The sequence below is a fragment of the Mus musculus genome, chromosome 15 (assembly GCF_000001635.26).
Source record: "Mus musculus strain C57BL/6J chromosome 15, GRCm38.p6 C57BL/6J".
In the NCBI taxonomy this organism is placed as follows: domain Eukaryota; kingdom Metazoa; phylum Chordata; class Mammalia; order Rodentia; family Muridae; genus Mus; species Mus musculus.
In genome coordinates, this window is record NC_000081.6 from 102557201 (window position 1) to 102580105 (window position 22905).

At 41.0% G+C, this 22905-nt stretch overlaps 1 protein-coding gene across 3 annotated transcripts in view; it reads right to left on the bottom strand.

The window, feature by feature from the left end:
* Atf7 (activating transcription factor 7) overlaps positions 1–22905 on the bottom strand; it is a 99519-nt gene that overhangs the window by 31255 nt on the left and 45359 nt on the right. For all 3 annotated transcript variants that reach the window (NM_001310070.1, NM_001310067.1, NM_001310066.1), the window contains exons 3-4: positions 6114–6210; positions 260–378 (exon numbers count right to left, since the gene is read on the bottom strand). In NM_001310070.1, the coding sequence (NP_001296999.1) occupies positions 260–378; positions 6114–6210 (216 nt within the window). The remainder of the gene's footprint in view (positions 1–259; positions 379–6113; positions 6211–22905) is intronic.

Genomic DNA, 22905 nt, shown 5'->3' on the forward strand with positions numbered 1-22905 from the left:
CATTTGTGTTCTGGTGAAGACAGACCTTTGCTGGTCCACCAACTAGAACTCTACCTAATGGCAGGTAAGATGTGGCACATGCTTGTCATCCCAGGCCTCAGTGTAATGAAGCAAGGGGATCACCATGGGCTTGAGGTCAGCCTGGGCTACATAGTGACACAAGGCTAGTCCAGGTAAATGGTGAGACCTCTTCACTGATATGGCTGGAGCTCTTCCTAGGCATAATGAGGACACCCCAAGTCTCTTCAGCCATACTTGCCTTTTTCTCATCGTCATCAGAAGCTTTCTTAAATTCATGTTCAAAGGAGCTAGCTAGTTCATTGAAGAGCCCCACTTCCTCACAGTTCTTCAGGAATCTAGTTGGAGTAGGCGTTTGATCTGTAGACATAAAAAGAAAAGAAAAATATATTTAGTTTTAATATAAGATTAAAATTTGAGAGTGCACAGGGATTGTATTTTTATTCTATTTGGAGATAGTGAATTTGTATTAGGGCAAAGCTTTTTTTTTGAGTTTTAGTGGATGGATTGTGGTTCTCAGCTACCACAGGGTGTCTGTGTTGTACTGTCTCAAGGCCAGCAGGGGCAGACAGGATAATGTTTGTGTGACTAGCCAGATATCCACTATCTCTCAGTGCTGGATTTACATTTTTTACCCCAATGAAAATACAGCCCCAATAAAACAAATCATTCATGAAACCTCTAGATTTGAAAACTGAAGTTAAGCAATGCTTCCCTTCTAGTCACACACCAGGCCAGGTCTATAGTGAGTAGACAGAAACAGATGGGTGTTAAAATCTGACGGAGCACAAACTGAGGATCAGATTGCTGAGTTTGCTCACTAAAGCTACCTAATAAGGAATGGTGGCTGTGTGCCACTGAAAGGTCTGTCCCTTTCTGAGGCCATTCTAGAGAAAACTAGAGACGAGGGAACAAGACAGTAGTATCATGAGTTAGAAAAGGAAACTACAAACAATAGCGCTTATTTCAGAGACACGATGGGCCCAGAACAAAATCCAGAAACCAGGCTATTTGGTTTAGGTTTGCTGGTCAAAGTATCCCCACAGGGGCTGTGCAAACTTTTTTCTTAACACACTGCCTCTGCCTTTTCTTTCCTTTTTTTGGAGAAAAGTCCAGGTGATCCTGGAATCTACAATCTTCTTGCCACTCCCTCTCAAGTGTTGGGATTACAGCAATGCGCCACAAAGACCAGCTTCTTTGTTCTTAAGGAGGTGAGAGCTCTTCATAAACTAAGGGAACTTCTGAAGTGACTTGAGCTTCATTCAGGTCATAGCTTCTCCCTCACCCTGCTGCTTTTCTAGAGATGAACCTTGTTCTTGGGCCTAATTCTAGTTTGTTAGATTCTTTGATGTGCTTATGATCTCAAGGATTCGTCTATCCCAAACAACTAAACTGACTGACAGGCACAGAATAATGTTTCAATTGTATTTTAAGCAAAGACCTAGTGTTGAAATTGTTCCTTTTAGCATGATTAGCTGGAAATAGTCCAGTGGGATTTTCCATGGAAAACATTTTTTTTTTTTTTAAACTTAAACAAAACCTCTTCTGAATTAAACTCTTTAGAAAAGTTACCACTATTTCCTAAACTAGTTGTAAAAGGTTCTCTGGATACTGTGGTTAGCTGGAGATAAAGCCACACTCCTCTTTACAGTGAGGAGAGCGGTACCATCCTCAGTAACACAAATCACACCTCAAGTGGAAGAAAAGGGCGGCTGGCAGTACTGAGGGCAGGAGAAGAACTTGGGACTTCTCCTATACCCTGCTGCCCATGTGCATTTCTTGGTTTAATTTTAAAATCTCCCCTATATTAAACCTGATTTCTCATTTTCAAGGTGGCCTCTAACTTTCAACTGCTTCTGGTTCCTGAACAAAAAATTTGAAAATATATTAACAAGCCTAATTGGTTCTGATGATTCCTAAATGTTTACTGAATAATTCTGTATGCTTTGGTGTTACATCCATAAACTTAGATGCACATTTGGAGAAGACATAAAGGTATAAGCAAATATGAGACATGAATATTTCTATAGACAAATAAGAGAATGCTTTTTTTTTTTAAAAGATTTATTTATTTATTATATGTAAGTACACTGTAGCTGTCTTCAGACACTCCAGAAGAGGGAGTCAGATCTCGTGATCGGATGGTTGTGAGCCACCATGTGGTTGCTGGGATTTGAACTCCTGACCTTCGGAAGAGCAGTCGGGTGCTCTTACCCACTGAGCCATCTCACCAGCCCAAGAGAATGCTTTTTAAAGAAGTAAAACTAATATATGTAGATAGCACCACAATGGGTAAAAATTAAGTGCTATTTGAGATGCAGAATAAAATTACTATAAACATAAAATAAATACACATTAATTAATTACTAGGGTTGTTAGGAAAACCTTCAAGCAGGGCTTGAGCCAGGCCTTGGGAAATAGTGTTGGACTGTAGAGAGAAGAGCTTTAAGAGCTACGAGAAGCTGGGCAGTGGTAGCGCACACCTTTAATCCCAGCACTTGAGAGGCAAAGGCAGGCCTGGTCTACAGAGTGAGTTCCAGGACAGCCAGGGCTATACAGAGAAACTCTGTCTCAAAAAACCAAAAAAAAAAAAAAAAAAAAAGAGAGAGAGAGAGAAATAATGCTGGTGAAAGCACAGAGAAAGGTTATCACACATGGACTAGGAGAAAACAATGTTTAGATGACAACATTGGCATTTTATGCATAAAACTTTCACATAAAATTGGGTAAGTACTATGAGACTCTATTATGGAAAGTCTGAAAAGCTAGTTAACCTTAGAGAGAAAGCATAGTGAGAGATTGTGACCATAAGACCAGAATGTAACGACTAATTTGTTTTTTGTTTTGCTTTGTTTTGGTTTGGTTTTGGTTTTTCGAGACAGGGTTTCTCTTTGTAGCCCTGGCTGCCTTGGAACTCACTCTGTAGACCAGGCTGGCCTCGAACTCAGAAATCCTCCTGCCTCTGCCTCCCAAGTGGTGGGACTAAAGGTGTGCGCCACCACCGCCTGGCACGACTAGCTTTTTAAAAGCACACAAGATGGTGTAGCATGAGACCATTAGGGAGGCCAGTGAGGCAACACTGGAGGAGGACAAGCATAGTGGGAATGGTGGGAAGAAGAAGAGGAACGCTGTGGTTTGCATGCTGATCAAAAATACCCATGAGTTAAATGCTGGGTCCCAAGTCCTTGGTAGTATGGGACCTGTAACAGCTAGAACCCAAAGGGAAGGTTTAAGTCATTAGAGGCATTTTCTTGAAGGGAATTGTGGACCTTCCATACACTCCTCACTGTAATGTGCTGCTTCACTGAAGACCCCAAAGTAACAGGGCCAACTGACCACTTGCTATGTAGCTGCAGATGGTCTTGAACTTGAGCTTTTCTTGCCTCTACTTTCCAAGTGATAAGCACCATGCACTGCCCATATGTTTTCTATTTATTAGTTGATTTTTCTCAAGTATTTGTTAAGTGATAGATGCTGACTGATGCATGAAGGACTAGAACAGAAAGAACTGGGAGGAAAAAATGAATCAACAAGACTGAGAATATTGGTACCAGTGAGTAACAGAGAGGAGGAGACATGTTCAGTCACTGAAATGAAGATCTGAATTACAGCCAACTAAAGATGCTCAATAGGGGTTGGAATACATACAGTATACCTATTCTGTGTCTTAATAGGAGATAGACACTCCAGCTTATTCTATACAGGAGAGTTAAAATCTAAGGTATTGGTTTCAGCACTCCAAAACTGAATGAAGTGTAAAGAACATTTTCTCTGTCAAACACAGTGGCTCACACTTCTAATCCCAGCTTCCAGGATGTAAATGAAAGACAATCTCAATTCAAGGTGAGCTTGGGCTACAGTGAGATCCAGTCTCAAAAAGAGGTAGATAGATGGCTGGATGACTCAGTAGTTAAGAGTCCATAATTTATGCTCTTCAAGATCATAGCAGTTACAGAGACAAAGTTTGGAGCTGAGACAAAAGGATGGTCTATCTAGAGACTGCCATATCCAGGGATCCATCCCATAATTAGCCTCCAAGCGATGACACCATTGCATACACTAGCAAGCCTTTATTGCAAGGACGGTGATATAGCTGTCCCTTGTGAGACTAGGCCGGGGCCTAGCAAACACAGAAGTGGATGCTCACAGTCAACTATTGGATGGATCACAGGGCCCCCAATGGAAGAGCTAGAGAAAGTATCCAAGGAGCTAAAGAGATCTGCAACCCTATTGGAGGAACAACATTATGAACTAACCAGTACCCCAGAGCTCTTGACTCTAGCTGCATATGTATCAAAAGATGACCTAGTCGGCCATCACTGGAAAGAGAGGCCCATTGGTCAGGCAAACGTTATATGCCCCAGTACAGGGGAATGCCAGGGCCAAAAAATGGGAATGGGTGGGTAGGGGAGTGGGGGGGGGACTTTTGGGATAGCATTGGAAATGTAATTGAAGAAAATACATAAAAAAAAAAAAAAAAGATCACAGCAGGCAGCTCGTTGGTTCCCTGCAGCCACAGCAGGCAGCTCATTGGTTCCCTGCAGCCACAGCAGGCAGCTCATTGGTTCCCTGCAGCCACAGCAGGCAGCACATAATCAACTGCAACTCCTGCTCCAGGGTTCTGACTCCCTCTCTGGCCTCCATAGGCACCCACACTCCCATACTCGCTCCTCCCTCATAATATAAAATAAATATAGCAGGGTGTGGTGGTGCAAGTCTTTAGTGCCAGCACTCAGAAGGCAGAGGCAGGTAGATCTTAATGAGTTTCAGGCTGGCCTAGTCTATGTATTGAGATCCAGACCAGCCAGAGTTATACAGTGAGACCCTGTCTTAAAAGAAAAAATCGCCAGCTGGTGACGGTGCATAAATCAATAAACTAGTCAATTTATAATCCCAGCACTTGGGAGGCAGAGGCAGGTGGATTTCTGAGTTCGAGGCCAGCCTGGTCTACAGAGTGAGTTCCAGGACAGTCAGAGCTATATAGAGAAACCCTGTCACGAAAAAACAAAACAAACAAAAACAAAAACAAATCATTGCTATTGTCCCTGTTTATATTCTTTTCCAGAGATTACAAATCACAAATCTGTAAGCTCCTGAAAAAGGTAGCTAGCTCACACAGTAGGTCAGTAGATATTCAATACATACTGAATTAATAAGGAGTAGGAGAAGTAAAAGGACAAGTCCTTTTCATCTTATGTATTAACAAGGAGAGGGGGTTCTGTTTCCTCTTCCATGTATAAGGTAATATGTTTGCAAGTAGTAACTAATTAAAATTATAAATTGACTAGTTTATTGATTTATGCAATAACCATCAAGTAAGTACACTACTGATTAAATATTAAGCTAATCTGCTTGGCATAGGTTAAATTAGAAGCTCTTATTGCATCAAAAGAAAAAGCTCACCGTGCTTTGCACATCTATCTAGCTGCAAACTGCACAAAAGAGCTCCTACTGCAGGGCTTGGAAACAAGGGCTAAGAATGCTCCCTTGAGTACAGTGCAGACAATATCTGCAACTGGTAAGAGCTTCCAGGTCACATAAACTGGTTCAGGAAAAGTCCCAGTGACTAAATGTCTTGTGTTTTGGAAATGTGCCTACAGTGGTGTCTAGGTTCACAAGGGAAGTTCATTTCTGAACTGATAATCTGACTGCTAGAGGAAAGCTGGCACCCAGGGGAAGAGAAGCAGCCAGGTTAAAGCAGGGTTTTTTGTTTTGGTTTGGTTTGGTTTTTTTTTGCCATCTTTGTTCACCTTCTCCACTGTGGATAAGGAGAAATGTCAATGGTGTCTTTTGTCCGTAGCTCTTCCAGAATCTTAATAAATAGAAAGTAAGGAGAGAACAGATTGACCAAAGTGAAGACAAAAATCTCAAAACACCATCCTCACAAGCCACAGAACACAAGTGTACTATTAAAAATTGAATGGAGGTGCAGTAGGACCGAGGGAGCTATTAGTGCTATTTCTTGATTAAATACAGATCACAAAGAGGTCTTGATGGGAGGAGGGTAGTGCAGCTCTCCCAGGACATCTGGGCCCTGGAATTAATCTTAACTGTTTGGTGGTAGCAAAGCATGTGACTCTGGGGGCAGCAAATACCTGCAATGATGACTGAGTCCGTTCGGGCTGGGCCAAATTTCAGTGTCATCTCATGCTTATGTTTATGAACTGCCAGGTGGTCCTCATTTGTAAATCTCTGAAATGAAATAGAAATGGAGATGTGAAAAAAGGCAGGCATTGCTTCTCCATTCAGGGCTCTTTAAAATGGCCGACTAAACAAAAGGACATTACAGTGACACTGGCCCCTGGAAAAGAAGAGAGAGGAAAAACCATGGAAACGATAGAAGAGATGAAGAATAATGGCACTGAAGGCGGGGAAGAGAGGAGGGAAGATTGCATCACCAACTGCTTTATATCATCAGGTACAACCAGGAGGATAGCCTGTTGCTGAGGTGGGGTCTAGGCATGGAAATGCATTAAGGTAAACTTGTAGTAAACAAGGGTGAAACAGTTTCTAATAATAACAAAGAGAGGGAAAGGCTGGGCACTCAGTGGTCATCACAAAATCAGGAAATTTCAGAACGAAGCCCTCTGTGGTGGGGCTGAATTAGAGTATTTTATGAGGGGACTAACAGGGAGATAAATTATGCAGGATTAGGAGAACCATTTAACTTCCTGGCCCCCACAGTGCTGCAGCAGGCGCCTTTGCGGCTATTTGGCTCACAGTTTTAATGAGCCAGGACGGAACTGTAGATGACAGAAGCCCAATGGCCAGCAATAATAGCATACACCAGCCCTACTAGCCAAATGCTGTCTCCCTTCATCAGGCAGCCTGCCTGGGCTCCTGTAGCCGTAAAGAGGCCAGTACAATGCTGTTGGCTGTATAATGACAAAATTAAAAATGCAAGCAAAAAAGAAAAAAAAAGGGGGGGGTAGAAAGGAGCCTGTAGGCAGTATGAGAGAAGGAGATATCATATAGATTTCTGCTCAGAGATTTGAGTGAAAGAAAAATGACAAGGTGAGGCAAAGTCTAGCCCAGTTTATGACTAAGGCAGGTTCCTGGACATACTTTATGCTGCTACTCTTTAAAAGGAGGAGGAGAAAGGAACAGATGAACAAATAATTCAGTCTCTTTGAGGCCAATGGCCCTGTTCTTTCATTAGAACATCCCTGTCACAGGAACGGCTTTTATGCTGCAGGTTTCCACAGTCCCTTAACAGAAAGTCTTGGAAACATGGTTCTAGATGTCTTGTTTCTAAAATAGTGACTACTTAGTCTCTTGTTTTTACTTTCTTCATTAGATACATAACACCAAACACCACACCTGTAGCCCTTTTCCAAGGGCCTTTACAAAACAAATACACAGAAGTTGGTTCCTAGCCTAGCTCCCATATAGTCAGGTAACAGCATCAAACTGGTCTTGTCTCCTAGATTTTACTCAATTTTTATCACTTTCAACATTCTTATTTTATGTGTATGGGTGTTTTATTTGCATGTAGGTCTATGTGCCATGTGCATGCCTGGTGCCCACAGCAGTCAGAAGAGGATATCAAGAATGTTTGACCCTCTAGAACTGCAGTTACCGACAGTTGTGAGTTGTTACTAGGGTGCTGGAAATTGAACCTGGGTCCTCTGGAAAAAAATAGCTAGTGCTCTTGACCTCTGAGCCTGCCTCTTTAACCAATTTATAACTAAAGCCAGCTTTAACAACTAAGATACTTCCAGGGAAAGCATAAAGGCCTGAAGAGCATGGTTCAAGTAAAAGAGATCTAGAACAAAATGGACATAAAGGTTTCCTAAAGAAATTTTATGCACCAGCTTTTTCAATTATAGATTTGCCCCTAAGGGATGGTAGGAGAGAAATAGTCTATTTAGAGGGTTAAGTAAGTTACTGTAAGAACTTGTTATTCTATAATAATCATTTTTAAAGTATTTTATAAGCTGTCTGTGGTAGCCAATACCTTTGACCACAGTACTCAGGAGACAATGGAGGCACACATAGCTCAGTGAGTTGGAGGCCAGTCTGGTCTACATGTAAGTTCTAGGCCAGCCAGATACATAGTGAAGCCCTGTCTTTAAAACAAAACAAACAAACAAACAAAAAAGTATTTTAAACGACACTTAAGTAAATATCATGTAGGATGCTTGAAAAAAAATAAAAAAAAAACAACCAAACTGTATGATGTTAGAACTTAGAGGAGTAACATTTAACTAAGAAAGTCTCTTCCATTAATTTGCTCAAAAAATGGGCTGAGAAGCCAGGTATGGTTGTGTGTGCTTTGGTTCTAACACTAGAGACAGGCAGAGCTTTGTGCACTGGAGGGCAGCCTAATCTACATGCAAGCTAGTTCTAGGCTACCTAGAGAAATCCCAACACCCCAAAGAGGTTGAGAGAAATATTTTGAATTTCTATCAAATTTTGCTCTGGGTTAAGATTTTTCAGTCTTCTCTCTCACTCTCTCCTGCTTTCCCTAACCATGTGTGTGTGTGTGTGTGTGTGTGTGTGTGTGTGTGTGTGTGTGTGTGTGTTCTGAACTAGAGATGAAACCTGGAGCTTTGCATAAGCTAGGAAAAACACTTTATAGTGCTATATAGCTCTCTCTGTATTGTATTCTATGGATTTAAAAACATTACTCTGAGCTCAATGTAGTGATGTTTGCCTTTAATACCAGCACTTCAGAGGCAAAGGTGGATGGCTATGAGTTCAAGGTCTACCATAACTACATAGTGAAACACCATTTTGGAAAAAAAAAAAAAAGCAAAAGCAAACAAAACATTTTGTGCATAGTTTGGATAGGAAATGTACCCCTCAGCAAGCTCACACATGCAGAGAGGATCCCACTTAATCAGTGAGTTAACCCACTGAAAGATTCATAATTTGATGGTATTTCTGGGAGGTGAGGAAACTTTCAGCAGTCAGGCTTTGTTGGAGAAAGGAGACATGTCACTGGAACTACATCTTGTCACAGAGCCCTCTCCATCTTTCTGTCTCCCAACCACAGTTGAGGTGAGCAGCTCTGCCCTTTGCTATGTCTTCTTCGCCAAGATATTTTGCCTTACTACAGACCCACATGATAGATTAGCTGACCAAGGACTCTGACACTGCAAGCCAAAATAGATCCCAGATCTGCCTGCCTCTGCTTCCTTGGTGCTGGGAATCAAGGGGTGCACAGTAACACCTGGCTTCTGGCCATGGTTTTTGTTTGTTTGCTTTTTTTTTTTTTCTTTTTTAGACAGGGTCTCTCTACAAAGTCCTGGCTGTCCCGGTACTCACTGTGTAGGCATGGCTGGCCTCAGATTCACAGAGACCCGTCTGCCTCTGCCTGCCTGTGCTGGCATTAAAGGTGGGAAGCAGAGGACAGATGTTTTTGAGTTTGAAGCCAGACTGGCCTATTTACAGAGTTCCAGTCCAGTTAGGGCTGAACACTGACATCTTGTCTACTAGTATTACACCCTGCCCCCCTTGTCTCTAATTTCTAGAGTGAAATTACAGACGGTTATAAATTGCCATGAGGGTGCTAGGAACTGAATCTGAATCCTTGTAAGAGAAGAAAGTGCTCTTAACTGCTGAGCCATTTCTCCAGGGCCCTCTCATTTAAAACAAACAAACAAACAAACAAACAAACAAACAAACCAAAAACCAGTTTAAAAAGTTTTTATTTTATGTGTACGAGTATTTGGCTGCAATGTATATATGTGTATTGTGTGTGATGCTCCTGGAGGCCAGAAGGTGGTTTTGGATACCCTGGAACTGGAGTTACAGATGTCCTGAACTGCTATGTGAGTGTTAGAAATTGAAATTCTCAAGTGAGAGTGAGTGGGGAGGGGAGCAGGGTTGGGGGGAGGGTGTAGGGGACTTTTGGGATAGCATTTGAAATGTAAATGAAGAAAATATCTAATAAAAATTTTTTAAAAAAGAAAGTATACAGCAAAGTGTGGAAATGAAGAGAAAAAAGAAATTGAAATCCTCTGCAAGAGCAGCCAGTGGGTTTTTTTGTTGTTGTTGTTTTTTGTTTTAGATTTATTTATTTTACATATGTGAGTACACTGTTGCTCTCTTCACACACCCAAAAAGGGCATCAGATCCCTTTACAGATGGTTGTGAGCCACCATGTGGTTGCTGGGAATTTAACTCTAGAAGAGCAGTCAGTGCTTTTAACCATGAAGCCATCTCTCCAGCCAGTGTTCTTAACCACTGAATTTTCTTGCCAGTTTACATTTCCTTTCATTTATTAATGTTAATACTTTAGCAGTTCTTTAGACCGTAGGCTACAGGATATAGCATGCATGAGACCCTGAGCTTTCTCCACCACTGGAAAAATAAATCTAGATCAATTTATTAACCAAAACCTGTCCCTGTCCCAGGGGTCGAGTTCTGAACTCCATGCTTAGGGAATAATCTTTCTGAAAGCAACTTCTCAAACAGAATAGTAAAAACTATTAATACATAATAATAAATCGGGGCTTTGTAAAAGTATTTTATATTCCTATATATAATTGTCATCTCTGAGACTTACTGCCTTAGTCTGCTAACCTAGGCCTAGTCCTGGATGCTTCTAGCGTCTGTAAAATCTTATCTAGGCCTAGAGTGTTTTCAGCCTCTGAGAGACTTAGTGCTGAGTAATTTCATCCCATCTTAGTTCTTTCTGAACTCTGGCTGGGTGGTTTAACTCAGCTGTTCTGGCTCAAACTCCTCTCCAAGCTGACTGATTCAATATGGCTTCTCTTTCTCTCTGCCTCTCCTGAAGTGCTCTGCTTGACCTCAAAGTAACTCTAGAAATCTGTTCTAATCTTCTGGCTCCTTCTCATTCTCTGGCTCATTCTGTCTTTATCTGTGTCTAGCTTGTTCTCTCTTCAATCTGTCTCCATAAAACTGTCCTGGTAAAACCAACTTCTTCTTTTCAAACTCTCTGCACTGTTTCTCTTTCCTCCCTCTTCTTGTGAGAGTTGGGCATACACTATTCTGTCAAATCTTTCTCTGATTTATTAATTTCTTTGCCACTCAATTAGACACGACTTTCAAACATTCGTGCTTCCTTCAACAAACTAACTTTATCTTCATTGTTTGGGATTAAAGGTGTACTAAGGGTATGTCTGTATTCAGACAGAGAAATTAAAGGTGTGTGTTAAGGCTGAGCCATACCACAACTAGAAACAGCTTTTTTTTTTTTTTTTTTTTCAGTAAATAACACAATCTCAGGGTTCACTGTGTGATTGATCAATGCCCATTATTCTACTGAATTTTAAATGAATTGAAAAATATTTTTCTGTACTATTCAATATAGTACATGGTTACTGAGCACTTGCACTGTGACTTAAGTTTGTTGTTTTGTTTCATTTCTTTTCAAGACAGGATAGCCCTGTGTAGCCCTTGCTGTCCTGGAACTTACTTTGTAGACCAGGCTGATCTCGAAATCAGAAATCCACCTGGCTCTGCCTCCCAAATGCTGGAATTAAAGGCGTGAGTCACCACTGCCTGGCTTTGTTTTTTTGTTTTTGTTGTTTTCTTTCTTTCTTTTTTTTATTAGGTATTTTCCTCATTTACATTTCCAATGCTATCCCAAAAGTCCCCCATACCCTCGCCCCCACTCCCCTACCTACCCACTCCCACTTTTTGGCCCTGGCGTTCCCCTGTACTGGGGCATATAAAGTTTGCAAGTCCAATGGGCCTCTCTTTCCAGTGATGGCCGACTAGGCCATCTTTTGATACATATACAGCTAGAATCAAGAGCTCCGGGGTACTGGTTAGTTCATAATATTGTTCCACCTATAGGGTTGCAGATCCCTTTAGATCCTTGGGTATTTTCTCTAGCTCCTCCATTGGGGGCCCTGTGATCCATCCAATAGCTGACTATGAGCATCCACTTATGTGTTTGCTAGGCCCTGGCATAGTCTCACTAGAGACAGCTATATCAGGGTCCTATCAGCAAAATCTTGCTAGTGTATGCAATGGTGTCAGCATTTGGAGGCTGATTATGGGATGGATCCCTGGATATGGTAGTCTCTAGATGGTCCATCCTTTTGTCTAAGCTCCAAACTTTGTCTCTATAACTCCTTCCATGGGTGTTTTGTTCCCAATTCTAAGAAGGGGCAAAGTGTCCACACTTTGGTCTTCGTTCTTCTTGAGTTTCATGTGTTTTGCAAATTGTAACTTATATCTTGGGTATTCTAAGTTTCTGGGCTAATATCCACATATCAGTGAGTACATATCATTTGAGTTCTTTTGTGATTGGGTTACCTCACTCAGGATAATGCCCTCCAGGTCCAACCATTTGCCTAGGAATTTCATAAATTCATTCTTTTTAATAGCTGAATAGTACTCCATTGTGTAAATGTATGTTTTTTTTTGTTTTTTGTTTTTTTTAAACAAAGAGGATGAATGTTTTATTTGTTTCGTAGTGTTGCAAAGCCGGTGCTTCACGGTGGGAAAACAACAGCCAACACAGCACATGGTGAAACAAAGACAGTACTCTCCTGCCTCTGACACTGTACAACACTTCGCCTTGCATTCCCAATGAGAAGACACTAAGTCTCTGACCCAAATACAGTGGTGGATATGGGCAAGTAACAAAATTATCTAAGATATACCACTATTATCTTGAATTATGAAAGTCTTATACCCAGTAGGTAGGGTCTCACCATGTAGCTGTGGCTGGTCTAGAACTTGTTGTGTAGACTGACCTTGAACTAACATCTGCCTGTTGAGTGCTGGGATTAGAAGGTGGTCCATCACCAAAACCAGCCTCATAACCACGTTTCACTGCAGACGGTCCTCAGAATTCTAAACACCAGGGCTTAACCCCTAGTCTAAATACTTCCCCTGGTCCTAAAAGAAATGTTGGCATTGTATGCAGAAAGTATCAACCACAGCTTTCTCCTGGCAGATGACTACAATCTGAGACTGTCCATTAGCTAACCCACTGCCTGATCCTTAGTGCTATATATAATAAACTTGCTGAGTTTGCAGGTTGCTGCTGGTGTGGCTCCATCAGAGCACACAGCCCACTTTCTCTTGTGTGTGTGCATCTGCTGTTTTTTCTTCCTTACTGCCTCAGTCAGGCCAATCCCAACATCATGCAGGTCAGTGCAGTTTTAAAAATTATTGTGTGAAGGAACACGTGTACCAGAGTGTGAGGGGCAACTCTGTGAAGTTGGTTTTTCTCCTTCCACAAATTCTTGCCAGGCTTTTGCAGTAAGAGTCTGAGCCATCTCTCTGGTCTGAAAAGGCACACATTTTATTGTTATCTCAACAATACTTATACTGTTGAGTTGTACAGTGTTGTCTCAATGAAACTGTATGTAAGTGAGCACTTGAGGGGCTGGTGAGATGGCTCAGTGGGTAAGAGCACCCGACTGCTCTTCCGAAGGTCCGAAGTTCAAATCCCAGCAACCACATGGTGGCTCACAACCACCCGTAATGAGATCTGATGCCCTCTTCTGGTGTATCTGAAGACAACTACAGTGTACTTACATATAATAAATAAATAAATCTTAAAAAAAAAAAAAAAAAAAAAGTGAGCACTTGAGTAAACACCACAAGTGCAAAACATGAAAACTCCCGTATACATTTCTTTACTTCTGAGACAGGGTCTCACTGTGTAGCCTAGGCTCTCCTAGAAAACTCTATGTAGACCATGCTGGCCTCAAACTCAGAGATCCCCTGTCTCATCCTTCCCAGGACTGGGATCAAAGGCATGCACTTTTATGCCTGGCTCTCTTACATTTTTAAGTGAAATAATTAAACAAGATAGTATAGTACTTGTGTGACGCACATATTCAGGCAGTCCCTTCTTCTCTTTTTATATCTCGAGAAAGAAAGATATACTAACTTATTTGCAAAATAATTCTAAGTAAATCAGTGTTTACAATTCGTTTCCTAACTCAATTTTACTTAGTTTCCTCAAAGTATTTTGAGTAGTTTCTTTGAACAAAACTAAAATAACGCTGACAAAAGAGACATAGACCAAACTAAAGCCATTTTTTTTTTCCAATTTGGCTGAACCAAAGACAAAGATATTGGCATTAGGATTATAGAAGTTCCTTGATAAATCCTTGGTAAGACTCTTTGATCAATGACATTTCTGTGCAATATTCCTTGTAGATTTGCTACATGTCATATGTTTTCTTGTGTGTGTGCTGATGCTTGCTCTTGTTCTGTCTAAAATGCTAAGAAGTACTCTTAATGAGTTACATTCCTAGCCCTCATTTTACTTTTCTTTACTTTGGTTTACTTTTACTTTTAAGAATTTATTATTATTGAGTGGGAGACACCATGCTATGGCAGATTTGTAGAGGTCAGAGGACAACTGTATGGAGTCAGTTTTCTCCTTCTACCTTTAAATGGGTTCCAGGGTCCAACATAGGTCATTAGGCATGAACAGAAAACACTTTTATCTGATAAACCATATTGCCAGCCCCTTTCGAAGTCCCTCTGTAATACAGATTAAAACTGGTAATCCTCCTGTCTCAGACTCTTTAATAGATGGGGTTATAGTCTTTGACAGCAGGCCTGACCTGCCTTATTTTAGAAGAGTGGACTGAGATGAGAAGACAATCACAGTTCTTTAGGAAATGAGCTCTGAATACATAAACCATCAAGGAATAATGCAATGAATTGCATTTACATTTATAATTATCTGAAAAGTACTGCTAAAAATCAAACTACCTGTTTCTCTGAAGTTTCTGGGTTTGGTGGTACTACATGGACAGAACAACTCTGTTTTATTATAGTACCTGCTCGTGGACCTATTTTGGTAAAAGAAAGTGGTAGGAAAAGCTATGGAAACCCTGAAAAACCAGAGAGCAAGTGTTGAGCAAGCAGCAGAAAGCACACTGCTCTTTTTTAGAGCATGATTTTTACAGGGCATGATTTTCACCATTGCTGAAGGGCTTCATTCCCCAAGGCATATCAAGTTTGGGAAATCATGGAAAGGAAGAGAAGGGAAGGGACAGAAAACCCTCACACAGACACCTCAGAGGCAGTGCGGTTTTCCTTTTCACCTTAGGCACTCCCAGGTGCCTGTTTTCTCCTTCAAGATGCTGCTGTTTGCAAAGTGAGTCACACATCCTGCTCTGAATGCTTCATGGCTTTCCAATGAATCATTTCAAAGGACAGGATTGTTCAACAAATAAATACAACCACAGCAGCGTGGCTTTGTGAGCGAGGTAATTTATAGAGGAAAAATAAGGACAGGAAACTTCTTCCCAAAATACTCAAAGAGAAAATGGTGTCAGGAAAATGAAGGAGGAAAAAACAGGGCAGAACACTCCATTGAATTGTACCTAAGGTAAATTCCTTTATGTATGGGTGGAGGGGTTTTCTATTTGAGAAGGCTAAATGATCGTAATAAGGAAAAGACTGACAGCTAAAAGAATCTTTGATTCCGTGACTGAGTGCAAGTTTTTTTGTGGTTGTTGCTGTTTTGATTTGTATTTTTTTTTTTATTTATTTATTTATTATATATAAGTACACTGTAGCTGTCTTCAGACACTCCAGAAGAGGGAGTCAGATCTCGTGATCGGATGGTTGTGAGCCACCATGTGGTTGCTGGGATTTGAACTCCTGACCTTCGGAAGAGCAGTCGGGTGCTCTTACCCACTGAGCCATCTCACCAGCCCTTGATTTGTATTTTTAAAAAAGATTTATTTATTTATTATATGTAAGTACACTATAGCTGTCTTCAGATAACCCAGAAGAGGGCATCAGATCTCATTATGGATGGTTGTGAGCTACCATGTGGTTGCTAGGATTTAACTCAGGACCTCTGGAAGAGCAGTCAGTCTCTTAAAAGCTGAGCCATCTCTCCAGCCCTTGTTTTGTATTTTGAGGTAAGGTCTCTCTTTGTACTGGGATTAAAAGTGTGTGCCAGGCTGGAGAGATGGCTCCGTGGTTAAGAGCACTGACTGCTCTTCCAGAGGTCCTGAGTTCAATTCCCAGCAACCACATGGTGGCTCACAACCATCTGTAATGGGATCCGATGGCCCTTTCTGGTGTGTCTGAAGACAGCTACAGTGTGCTCATATGAATAAAATAAATCTTTAAAAAAAAAAAGTGTGTGCCAACATCCCCTGCTCTCTACTTTTCTTTCAGTAACATTCTGTTATATGTTTTGGTAAATCCTAAGCTAAGTTATGTGCCCAAGAAAGACTACTATCAAACAATGCCTTGCAGAACTTGATTGTTTGGGCATATAGCCGAGGTAAGACAACGTTTGAGGAAATATTATTAGTCTCTTGCCCTTTCTGATTCAGCAGAGAGGGGAAAGAATGTAAATCCTTGATACTTGCTTAGCTGCTCAAACTCCTTTTTCTGGATTTACTGTGTTATAAACATTCACACAATTTTAAGCTATTATTAAGTAGTTATTGTAGGTAAAATAATCCCTAACCAATACAAGGTAATTCCCAGGATGTACAGAGTCTTCTTCATTTTCTATTTAAGAAGCTAGGAAATGAGATATGCCAGAAAGTATATAATTTTACATCTTCATGAGTATCAACGTCACACTAATGGAAAAAAGATTTTCACATCTGTACAGCATACCAAAGACACCATCTCATTATCACTTATGACCTCAAAGTTCCTTGGGAACAATGGCTATGAACTGTTTAGACTTTGGGAAAGAACAAAATGGTGGAAAAAAGAAAAACACCTGATGATGTTGCTCATGAAACTGAGGCAGTTACAGATAGATCATCCTTCACTAAAGATGGCATGTTTTTAAAAAATATTTACAGATTTATTTCTTTATTTTTATATTCAGTTTACATCTTTGTTACAGCCCCCCTCCCTCCTCTCTTCCCGGTTCCACCCTTATAAATCTCTCCATCCATTGCCCCCTCCCAGGGAAAGGGAGCCCCCCCTTGGGTACCACCCCACCTAGGGATATCTGGTCCCAGCAGGACTTGGCATATCCTCTCCCACTGAAGCAGTCCAGGTATGGAGAAGGGAACTATGGCAGGGAACAGAGGTTGAAACAGCCTCAGCTCTACTTGTTAGGGAACCCACATGAAGACCAAGTTGCATATTTGCCATAAATGTGTAGGGGGTCTAGGCCCAGCTCCTGCATGTTCCATGGTTGGCATCCCAGGGTCTGTGAGTCCCCATGGTCTCAGGTTATTTGACTAGGTAGGTCTTCTGGTGGTGTCCTTGACTCCTGTAGCCAGGCAGGACTTCCAGGGGAGGGAGGGAGACAACAATCTACCCACAAAACTTTTAACCCAAAATCTGTTTTGCCTACAAGTTATGTAGAGATAAAGATGGAGCATATATTGAGGAAACAGCCAACCAAGGACTGCCTCAACTCAAGACCTATCCCATGTGAGAGAGCCAACCTGGTACTATTAATGATACTCTGCAGACAGGAGCCTAGTATAACTGTCTCCTGAGAGGCTTCATCCAGTAGTGGATGGAGGCAGATGCAGAGACCCACAGCCAAACATCGGGCAGAGCTCTGAGAATCTTTTGGAAGAAAGGCTGAAAGATGGAGTTTTAAATTAGAGCCCTCTTTCTCTTATTCTTGGCTACTCCTCTCTCTTATTATCTAATATTGGATTTCTTCTCTTCTCTCTTTCTACCCCTAGAACTATATATCCCAGGCTAGCCTTGAACTTGAAAGTCTTCCTGAGACAGCCTCCCAAGGGCTAGGATTCCAAGCATTAACTACAACATCTGGTTGTGTCTTTTATGCTCTTTATTAAGCTCTGGAGCCCTCTTGGGAACTATGCTTAAGAATTAATAGTGGGAACTAGAGAGTGGCTCAACAGCTGGGGGCACTGACCGCTCTTCCAGAGGACCTGGGTTCAAATCCCAGCACCTACATGGCTGCTTACAACTGTCTGTAACTAATATTTAACACTCTCACATAGACATACATGCAAGTAAAACACCAATGCATATAAAATAAAGGTAAATAAAATTAGAAAAAATTAATAAAGACAGATATATTATCTATTCTTAGATAGTAGTTTTATAGAGGAATGGATTAAATGTTCAACTAACTTTAAAAGACCAGTTCCTAGGAGTGGAGAAACCCCATATTCAGTAGAACCTGGTCATGTGTCATTTACATGGTGCTATGCCTCATGATAGACACATTCTACTTCCCAGATGCAGCCACTTAGTTGGGATACCAGTAGAGTCATCCAAGAAGATAGCTTTAGTTCGCTTTCTCTTTCTTTCTTTCTTTCTTTCTTTCTTTCTTTCTTTCTTTCTTTCTTTCTTATTTATTTAGAGAAAGAATTTCTCTATGTAGTCCTGGCTGTCCTGGAACTCACTCTGTAGCCCAGGCTGGCCTCAAGCTCAGAGATCTGACTGCTTCTTCCTCTTGAGTGCTGAGATTGAAGGTCTGCACCACCATGCCTGACTTTAGTTTTTAACAAACCAAGGAAAGCTTTTTTTTTTTTTTTTGAAGATCAAAATAATAATACTTTAAAAGTTCTTACTGACATTATTCATCTTATTTTCAATCTTTTCTAATGCCAACTTTTTGTTAGGATGTTATAAGGTCCACAGTCCTCAGAAAAGCCAACAAGTATTTCATTTTTTAATTTGTCACACAGTAAATCCCAGTATCTAACAAATGGGTGGAAAGGACAAAGATAAAGTGCTATTTTAACATTAAAGCTTGGAAAATCTAGTATACTGTGCTTAGCCTAAGCTGCTGAAAACCTCACTATGGAAAACAAAACTGTGAACATATCTTCAAAACACAGAAGCTTGGAATATGCTGAGCAGAGAATGAACTCAGTAGAGAGCATCTTTGAGTGTTCACACAACTGATTGCTATACAAATGAAGGCAATAGATAGATAGATAGATAGAGAGAGAGAGAGAGAGAGAGAGAGAGAGAGAGAGCGAGCTAGCTTGTGGTCATCTGAGACTGCCACCCACTCCACCTCAGGATATGTTTGAATACATGGCCTCTAGCTGATGGAATTGTCTAGAAAGGATTAGGAGGTGTGGCCTTGGAGGAGGTGTGCCACCGGGGGCCCACACTATTCTTATTCCATTCCTGAGTTCTCTCAGCTTCTGCTTATGAAGATTGAGGTGTGAACACTTGGCTGTTCCTGCTGCTGTCCTTCATTTCACCATCAAGGACTCTAACCCTCTGAAACCCATCTAAATGCTTCTTTTATAAGTTGCCCTGGTCATGGTATTTTATCACAGCAATTGAAAAGTAAGACAAAGACTTTATTCTCTAAAGCTAGTGTTTACATGGCCGTCTCAATCTTACAAAGACTCCCTCCAAACTCCCTCTACACACAAAATTAATTTCTCAGTTTCAAATACAGCAATTTGTTTTTATGTCTCTTAACTGGTAGAACATTTGCCTACCATGTACAAAATCCTTAATTTAGTCCCTCGAACCACACAAACAGGTGTAGTGGGTGGCTTATGTCTGTAATCCTAGGAAGATGGAAGAAAGATGAGCAGAAGCAGAAGCCAACCTGCTAGGCAAGATATGTAACTGGTATAGCAATGGTATGACTGCTATGGGGATAACCAGCCACTTTCGGGTTGGATTTAGGCTTATTCTACAAAAGGGAATTAATTCATGCTTGGGACTGTAAATTTAGTCAAAAGCTGGGGAGGTCACAAGTCCTAGAGGGTATATGGCAGCAAACTGTTTTCTAAATATTTATGCTTATCTCCTTAGATTTATGTTGTCCTCAACCTTCATTAGAGAAGCTTCCTTCTGTAGTAAGCAGCAGTGAATGCAGACTCATAACTGGTCAAAGTGTTTAGTATAAGTGGATGTTGACTAGTCAGCCCTAAATGGGATATTTATAAAACAACTTCCCACTCCTTCTCTAAGACTCAGGGAACATCAAAGAAGACAGGACAGAAGTAATGTAAGAGCCAGAGGAAGGGGAGGGATACTGTGAACACTGTCTTCTGGATAGAACACATCCACTGCACTCATGAATTCACAGCAGCTGTGGTTAGCTCTACAATGGAGGTGGGAGGAGCTCATGAGGCCCTAGCTGTGGAGCTCCTGGCAGTTAATGCCTGCTGAAGAAGGGGGGGAGTCATTTTTCTTCAGAAGCCATTGAAAAAATGCCCATGTTCAAGTAAATAATCTCACACGCATGCACATGTAAGCAACCTTAATTAAACACAGTGGGTTATTAAAAAGCAAACACCAAAGTAGAAGGGGCCCTTGTTGAGAGGAAGGGGCTCAGAAGGGAGTAATGAGGTGTCTATAAATATCAAAACATGTATAAAATGTATGACATGGCCAAAGAATAAATAATATTTAAAAATTTTATTGTATGTGTATGAATTTTTTTGCCTGTGTATATGTCTGTGTACCACTTGCACACTTCTTGCCAGTGGAGGCTATTGGATCCCCTGGATCTGGAGTTATAAATGGTTTTAAGTCACCATGTGGGTGCTAGGCACTGGATTAGGGTCCTAGAAGAGCAGCCAGATGCTCTTAACTGCTGAGCCATCTGTCCAGGCCAGAGAATTAAAAACAAAACAAAACAAACAAGACAAGTTCAAGGCAAAGCTATCATCAGCTACAAAGGGTGTTTGAGACCAAATAAGCTACAAGAGACTCTGTCAGGTGATAGACAGATGATAGATGGATAGATGGATAGATAGATAAGAGCTTAAGTGTCCAGAGATTCAGTAACCACAGTAGTTGTTGTAGGTTAGTTAAAAAAAAAAAAGTCAAAGAAAAAGGGGCTCAAATTGTTTGGCAGATTTTCAAATAAATGGCAAGTATGGTGGTGTTATTCTCCTTTGCCACTTTAATTACATGGGGGAAGAAACCTGTTACTTTTATTTATTGACATACTAATCTGATTATTTTTGTGTTTAACCCAGTATGTTTCTTTTCTAATTTTTAAAATTGTATTTATTTATGCATTTGTTTGTTTGTTTGTAGACAGGATCTCACTGTAGCTTTGACTGTTCTGGAACTATCTATGTAGACCAGGCTAGCTTAGAACTCACAGAAATCCACCTGCCTCTGCCTCCAGAGTGCTGGGATTAAAGGCGTGTGCTGCCACGAACTTCAAACTTCTTTTAAAAATTATTTTTATTTTGTTTTATGTGTATGAGTGTTTTGCCAGCATTGCACCTCTGTGTACCACTTGAGTACCTGATGCTGGTGGAGGCTGGAAGAGGGCACCGGATCCCCTGCAACTGTAGTTATACAGTTGTAAGCTACCATGTAGGTGCTGGGAGTCAAAACCTGGGTCCTCTGGGAGAGCTGCCAGTGCTCACTGAGCTATCTCTCCAGCCCTCAATAGAGATTTTTTTTCTGATGCTTCACTTAGATACCCTGGCACTCACTACATAGACCAGACTGGCCTTTGAACCCATAGAGATCTGCCATCCCAGGCTCAAACTCCCTATTTATCTTTCAAAAGCAGCATTTTGTCCATGACGTTTTCTCTGGTATCTGCCAGACCTCTCAGGACTTGCAAATATATCACTACATTTATTATATTATGATGTAATTACATCATAGATCTGACTCTCTTGAAATAATAAATAAACTGATGTCTTATATACCTTTCTATCTCTACTGCCTAGCATAGGGTCCGGCACATTGCAGATATTCAAACTTTAGAACTACACGAAACCAAGCATAGTGGCCTGTAATTACAGCACTCAGGAGTAGAAGCAGGAGGATTACAAGTTTAGGGTTATCCTTGGTTAAATACTGAGTTCAAGGCCAACCTGGGCTGCAAGAGGATCTGTCTAGAAAATAAAAAACAAAGAGAGAAAATTACTTATGGGTTAGTTTCACAAAGTCTGTACACTGGTCTCAAGATCATAGCCATCTAAAAGAATAGCCTGGGTTTTTCATGCACTAAGCCTCTCTCTTTCATCAGAAACATTGTCAAAAACTCACACTCAACTAAATTTTTTTTTTTTTTTGAGACAGGGTTTCTCTGTGTAGCTCTGGATGTCCTGGAACTCACTCTGTAGACCAGGCTGGCCTCCAACTCAGAGATCCACCTGCCTCTGCCTCCCAAGTGCTAAAAATTTTTTCAGGCATGGAGGCACTTACATTTATTCCCAGTACTTGGGAGGCACAGGCAGGTAAAATCTGAGTTCAAGACTAGCCTGGTCTACAGAATTGGTTCTAGGACAGCCAGGACAATATGAAGAGACCATATTTACAAAAAAGAAAATGTTTTAAAATTATGTTATGGAGGGTGGTATATGCATGTGAATGCAGATGCTCTTGGAGACCAGAGGTGTTGGAAGCCAGAGTTATTCGCAGTTTTAAGCTGCCAGAAGGGTGTGAACTAACTTGGTTCCTCCGAAATGGTTGTATATGCTCTTAACTGGTGGTCCATCTCTCCAATTCCATCCCAAACTCAACTAAATTTTTTTTTTTTTTTTTTTTTTTGGTTTTTCGAGACAGGGTTTCTCTGTATAGCCCTGGCTGTCCTGGAGCTCACTTTGTAGACCAGGCTGGCCTCGAACTCAGAAATCCGCCTGCCTCTGCCTCCCGAGTGCTGGGATTAAAGGCGTGCGCCACCACGCCCGGCTTCAACTAAATTTTTTATATTAATTTATTTTTACTTTATGTGAATAAATGTTTTGCCTGCATGTATGTATATGCATGTCTGATGCCCAGCGAGGCCATAAGGGTGCATTGCATCCCTTGAAGCTGGAGTTACAGATACTTATTAGCTGCCATGTGGGTGGCAGGAATCAAACCCAGCTCTGAAAAAGGAGCCAGTACTCTTAATTATTGAGTCATCTGTGAGTTCTGACTATGATCTAAAATAATACCAAATTGTTTCAATTATGTAGAACTTCTCATCCTATCATACTGAAATGTAGACAAACCAGGAAGTGTTAACTGGATCTCATTGACATTATTACCCGAGTCTCATCTGTCAGGGGAAGAACAAGAAAAACT